We start from the raw sequence: 6,758 nt of genomic DNA, 5'->3' as shown, positions 1-6,758 counted from the left end.
ACTCCTTTGCACCGGGGGTTTCTCTCTGCAGCTGAGAATTGCACCATGCAAAGAAAGCTCCATGTGGCGGGAAGCACACACACAATCATTGGGTAATGACAAGGAGTATAAAATATAAGCTACAAATGCCATGGCACACAAATAGATAAAAATACCAAACTACAAGGGGAAATACAAAATGCACACATACAAATTTTAAAACACAATTCCTTATCTTAAAGTGAAAGAGAGAGGAAGGAAGAAAAGGTAGAAAAAGAGAAACATATCCAAAGAGGGGAGAGCAAATGCAGGCAAGAGGAAAAGGGGGCTTTCTGCTACATAAGAACCTTCATTAACTTTGAAGTGGGGTTGGTAGACTCCATTTCCCACTAATTCAAACAGGCTAAAGCAAGGAAATAAGCACTTATCATTCGTGACCCCATCTGTACTTCATTCCTCAGTTCCTTGTTCTGTCATTCCACATCTCCAGCCTTAAATCCAGCCCTAGGTGTAATGCACTCACATGCTTGCAGGGTCTAATTCTGTGATGTCTGCATCCAGTTTATCAGATTTAAACCAACTGATAACATTGTAGAAAATCTCGTCTTGTGCTTGAAGGGCTCCCCATGGTGCTACTGCCTCAGTCCAGGTTCCAAGTGTAACATTTACATTGCAGTCAGAGGTATGACAGCACTTTATAAGGGACAGTGCAGCACTTTTATCTGGGTATACTGGATACCAATAGCAGTAAAGACAAGGCAGCATGAGTCTCAGTAAACCTGCATAAGTCCCTGGGAGCCATGTTATGTACTCAAGTTGCTAGCCCTCACAGGAGTCCTTGCCTTCATGCACATGCTGTAATCATAACTCTCACTTTTAGCATAGACATAACTTCAGTCACCACCGCCTTGTTCCAGAGGCACTAATCTGCATCCAAATCTTGTTATATCACTTTTGTCTTTTGCTTACATATTTCTTTTTCCCTCTGATCACTCTTTGTACACTGTACTCTTCCTCTCTCTTCCTAGCCTTTAACTTTTATTCTCATCCAGAGCTAGTTGCCACGTTTTCTGCTGCCCAGATGGCTCCTGTTCCATATTAGAATTAGTTCAAGGCACAAGGGTTAAGTCATAGATTGAGTAGAAAATGAAGTTTCCACAACCAAATGACACCATTCCAATGTTTAATTGAAATATTAATTAAACATTTAGTGTTCCCATCAATATTTCCCTTAAATCAGGAACGGAAAGATGGTTAGAATTGCTTAGCACTATTGCAGAGTAGCATGTGGACCTTTATTATGCCTGTGCAATGTTAATAACTTCACTTATCATTTGTGGTATGGGTAACATGAATTGAGAATATGGCAAATACATGCAAGCCACAATAGAAGATTAGGGCAGGAATCGAAGTACTTGGAACCACAGGAGGAATTCCAGGTGAGTAGAATATAGTTAGCTACAGTTGAATTTGATAAGAGATTTGAAGACAAGCTTACTTACACAAGTGCTATGAAGTTCATTAGTAAACATAAATAAACACGTCCTCTATGTTTTTCATATCATTATAAATATATTTTCCATCTGCACAGTGTTCTGTAGTATGGTGTTGAGGTTCAATACCAAGTCAGAGGGAAGACTGCCACACGGTGAACTGACAGCATCTCATGTTGCAGACCTTTGAGTTTTCCTTGTAGGTCATTCATTTGTTGACTAGGTTCCACCTTGACTCAGATTCATAGCCTAAAATAGGCTGAGTGCAACAAATTCAGGGCATTTAAGTTGAGGAAAGTGCTTTGACTTTAAAGATGATGTGCTTGCCTCTTTTCTTTTTGGTTTCTGTTGCAGGGAGAATTCAAAGTGTCTGAGCGGTACATCACCATGAGTGATCTGACAACTGCCTTGGGGGAAAACAGAGTGAAGGAGATGTTTGGTGCTGGGACTGCTTGTGTTGTATGTCCCGTTTCTAAAATATTATACAATAATGAGGTAAGAGAACCATTTATATGTTTTTATTTGTTCGTTTTCCCTATTAACTATGAATTGAAGGAAAAAGAAATAACTAGGTAGAAAAGGAGGCTGGTTGTAGCTCTGCTGCCAAGCCATTGTCTGAGGTGGAGGTGTATCTTACAAGTACAGTGTCTTGCCTTCCAAGTGACTAAGCAATAGAGCTGGTGGGGGGAAAATACTTTTAGGGTCTTTTTCTCTGTGTGTTACCAGCATTTCTTCCTCCCTTTTTATTTTTAATCTGTGAATTCAAAATGTGAAAAAGAAAATGACCAGCTCTTAGCTGACTGGGCAGAGGCAGCAATTTTATTTTAAAGTTAGTCAAGTTTTTGTCATTAAAAAAAAAAATTAACATTTCAAATTTTCATCAGGATGTTAAAATAGGAAAAACACTTTGGTCAGCTTGACAGAGGAGTGAACGTGAATTGGGGTCAGATCTTTCCTCACTGAGAGCTGGTCTGATCCTGTTTTGTTCATCATGGTCATAACGTTCTTTGCAGAGGGTCAGCTTTAAGGTATACTGCTAGCAGAAAACCATGCATGAGCAACAAACCTGGTTGTGCAGGGAACACAGCTTTGTGCTATTATTCCCCTTTCCTTCTCTTCTGCTTTTCCCCATGCCTAACATGACCCTTGCTCTTTATTTCTGGCAGCTCTGATGAAGTTGATCTAGGTGTCAGGACTAAGACAAGGTAGTAAGGTTACTTCTGTCTGCTGTACACCAGCTGGAAGATTTCTTTTTCATCCAAGCGAATTCTCTAGGGCAGTGATTCTCAACCAAGGTGCCTTGAGATTCTTTCAAGGGTGATGCAGGGTGCCACAGTGTTACTGCTCTTAGGTGTATAAACATGATTCACAAGATAAACTTAGAAATTTCAAACATGAATCCATAGAGTTAACAATATTTTGACCTGTTGCGGTCTAAGTTCTTTCCAACAGAAGTATTGTTCTACTTTTTTTTTTTTCTGTAGTCCATAAAAGAGTGAAAACTAAGAGCTGGCATTTTTCAAGGCGTGCCTTAAGTCTAAAAAATTTGAAAACCACAATTATAGGGCATTTCTCGCACTTTGTGTTCACTTACACAGTCCAAAGCAAATTTTAAGAATGGAAAATGCAGTCATTTCTTTGACAAGCTATATACTAGGACAACCACAATAGAATAGTGGTTTAGAATAATTAAATAGTTGGCGTATATCTATTAAATAATATTGTACTTTCCCAGTATGATGGGAGACATGAAGATGTTGGTTATTGGAAATGCATTTGTTTTATTTTAACACAGTTATGCAGATAGTAAATAGAGTCTACATATAGTGGTGCCTATTGTGGTCTTTCTGAGTTTTTTGCAACAGAAGAATTATTCTATTCTTTTCCATACATAAAAAGTGGGTGAGAGCTAAGAGCTGGTGTTTTCCAAGGGGTACCTTGAGTCTAAAGAGGTTAATAACCACTGTATTATTGGCTGTATAATAATTGTTCTCTTTTTAAATTCCATCCTAGAATTTGAACATTCCAACTATGGAGAATGGACCTCAGCTGGCCACTCGCTTCTTAAACAAGCTGACTGATATCCAAGTAAGGGCTTGCTTCTCCTTAATGTGACAGAGTAATAAAAGGGGTAGCTTATAAATGAATGGATAGGGTTTGTTTCTAGTAACAGGGTACACCAAACATCAAAATGTAGACTTCAGTGCCAGGGAAAGTAGAATAAAACAGTGTCTTGGCAGATTATCAGAGGTAAAGAATTGCGAAAGATGATATTTTCTCCTACATATCACTTGGGGTTGTTGCTGTCCCCTTTTAAAACTCACCAAGCCTCATTCATCCTGAAACAAAGTAGTGTAACACAGGTATGACATAAAGGACCTGACGTGCTTCCAGGATATAAAGGTTTTGGCCACAAACCCTAGTGGCAACTGTTTCATCTTCCCTTTAAACAAATCAAATAATACATTAAAAAAATTCTGACCCTATTTGCTGATACAGTTATTTCATGACTGTTGCAAGAGAATTGTTTTTAACTCTCAGGAATTTATCCTCTCTGAGCCTCTGAACTGGCAGTCTTAAAGCATTGTTGAAATGTCTTTCAGCATTTCAACTTTTATTAAGTGTGGTTCCATTAAACTTTTAGGGGCTTTTTTTAGAAACTTTAAAATCAGATTCTTTGCTATTGTACCAACTCATCTTCTAACTTACAATAAGGGTGCAACATGGTGTACTTCAGCTGATACAACAATCAGAAGGGATTGCTAAACTGAGCTGCTTGTGAATTGTGGCTTGTCATCTACTTTCTACTCACCTGAAACACTGTGGTGAGCATGCTGAGACTTACAGTGTGGTATTGCATTACTATTCAGTGCATTAGGTAACAGAGAAGTTAAAACTCAAATGAAATGAATAACATTCCACTAATAATTCCCTAATTAATTAAAATAGTCTGTGCCAACCTTAGAGCAAGGGCAGTTGGGCATCATGTAGTTTCAGTATTTCGTGTGCATTTCTCTTTCTGTAATGCAGTTTTCACAGTTGGGTATTAGAATTCAGATTTTTGCCCTGAAACAGCTGCTTTTCACAACTCCAAGAAAGGTAGGGGTGGGCCAGTAGGGGGCACTTCTGCGCTCAGCCACCTGCCTCATTGTGCCTGACCAAAAACCACACTTTGGGTGTGTCCTCTGGGGGCCTATGTCTGACCAACCCCTTCCTGGATCACACCCACAAGCCTGGGGTAACCGCTGCCACCACCAGGGCCCTGGTCTTGTTAGGGCTCTGCATAGCCTGGGGTACACAGACCCTGGTGACCTCAGGATGCTTAGCCCACTGTGGTATTTTGGGGTGCTTCTTTTAGCCTGAAGTATTCACAAGCAACCTCCTGTACAGGAGGAAAGTAAAAAGCATCCACCTTAGCCAGCTGAACATGGGGGGCTTTAAAGACTAGTCTCACCCTCATAAGCATTTACAGCAAGCCATGCTATAACAGATAGCTTTATTAATCAAAGAGGGAGAGAGTGAGGAAGGAATACAAAACAATGGAAATTTTTTTTTTAAGTTAACCTACTTAAGCAAAACGAAATGGGCTTGTTGGCCCCTTTTGATAGTTTCTGCCACCTTCTTCCTCAGGCTTCAGGAGTCACGCATTTATCCACTCCAGAGTTCTTGTAACATGGCTTGTAATATCTACCAAAACTGTTGTTCCCCATAATTTCAGTGGAGTTACAGTTCTGGTTGTCCCAGATTGTTGCTATACCATGCTAAACAGTTTTGGTGTGCCACCATAGTCATGTGGGAGCATGTATATTTCAAGTGTTACAGGAAGGGATTTCTGTATACTCATAGTTAGAACAAAAAGGGCTTTCAGATTCTTTGCTGTAAAGATGCTGTATAAAGTAGAGCTATTTGTGATAGTCCTCTCTAAATTATAGACACCCCTCCACTGGGAGCTAGATGGAGATAGATATTATACTTCATTGTTGGCCAGCCTACAGTGATCACATCATAGCAATTTTTAGTCATCAGCAATTTGCCCTGTAATTGAACCTCTGACCTGGGGCAGAATACCTGCCTATCCTGTTAGTAAGCACCTGTATCACCCAGGTTTCTCATATACCAGGGGTGGGCAATTATTTCAGCTGGAGGGCCACTTAATGAGGCTTGCTGAGCTTTTGAGGGCTGCATGGGTAGTCCTGCCCCTTGACAGTTGCCCCACCCCCTGGTTGCCATCTTGGGACTGGGCGTCCCGCCCCTAACCCCTGACCTTTGCTACTGGAAGTCCCTCCCCTTGTCCCCCCAGAAATACTCTTTTTGGGAAGTGGGGATTGCCATCTTAGAAGCAGAAAAAACCACATCAAATACCTATTATAACATATTTTAATTTTATTACCAAAATAGTTGTCATGATTTGTGTTTGAAGAGCGTATATAGAGGTGATAGCATAATAACTCAAAAATAAAGTCTTAGTGTATATTGTTGGGGGGAGGATGATTGGCAGGGGTGTATTATGGTAGGGTGTGTGCATGTATGGGGGGTGTATGGTGATGTGTGGGGGGTGTGTGTGTATGTATAATGGGGGGTGCACGTGTGTTGTGTGGGGGTGCATTTATGGGGGTGTGGGGGGGTTGAGGGGGTATGGCTATGTGTATAGGGGGGTAATAGGGTATGTTGGGGGGTGTATATGTGGGGGGGGTTGTGGAAGCAGGGGGTGGGTGTCTGGTATTTGTGGGGTGTGAGGTAGGGTGGGGAGGTATGAGGACCCCCTCCACACTCCCCCCGTGATACACAGCCCCCACAGGTGGCAGCAACAGTTGTGGGTGCTCGTGCCTGGCACAGGCCCTAGTGCAGCAAAGAGCACCTTTATTTAGGCAGCTCTTTGCTGCCTTTATTAAAGGCAGCAAAGAGCTGCCTTTATTGCCGGGGCTCCCTGCTGGACATGTGCAGTGTCTGCACTTGCATGCCATCATTGTGAAGCCCTGCACTAGAGCCAGCTGCCTTCGCCGTTCCCTGCCATGCAGGTCCCGGGACTCTGCTGGAAGTGGAGGGGAGCTGCACCCCCTGCTTCCCGACAGAGTCCCAGGACCTGAACAGCAGGGAGCAGTGAAGGCCGCTGACTCCAGCACAGAGCTTCCCCCCAGTGGCATGCAAGTGTTGGAGTTATATGTGCATAGTGCAGAGCCCCGATGATGAAAGCAGCTCAGCCAAGCTGCACTGCTCACCGTGCTGTGCAGCACTGGCCAGAACTGTGCACTGCCAGGCGCCAGCACCTGCTCTGGGTACAAGTGC

At 42.3% G+C, this 6,758-nt stretch overlaps 1 protein-coding gene across 4 annotated transcripts in view; it reads left to right on the top strand.

The window, feature by feature from the left end:
- Positions 1-6,758, top strand: part of BCAT1 (branched chain amino acid transaminase 1) — a 78,955-nt gene that overhangs the window by 68,347 nt on the left and 3,850 nt on the right. For 2 of the 4 annotated variants that reach the window (XR_003091704.1, XR_003091703.1), the window contains 3 exons: positions 1,827-1,967; positions 3,486-3,560; positions 4,188-4,297. Coding sequence is in view for 2 of the 4 variants with exons in the window: in XM_025191328.1 (XP_025047113.1) it covers positions 1,827-1,967; positions 3,486-3,560 (216 nt within the window). In the remaining 2 variants the exon portion in view is untranslated. The remainder of the gene's footprint in view (positions 1-1,826; positions 1,968-3,485; positions 3,561-4,187; positions 4,298-6,758) is intronic. The other 2 variants (XM_025191328.1, XM_025191327.1) reach the window with 1 other exon arrangement.

Source organism: Alligator sinensis, unplaced genomic scaffold (genome assembly GCF_000455745.1).
Source record: "Alligator sinensis unplaced genomic scaffold, ASM45574v1 scaffold1599_1, whole genome shotgun sequence".
NCBI classification, from domain to species: domain Eukaryota; kingdom Metazoa; phylum Chordata; order Crocodylia; family Alligatoridae; genus Alligator; species Alligator sinensis.
This window is presented reverse-complemented; position numbering and strand designations above follow the sequence as displayed.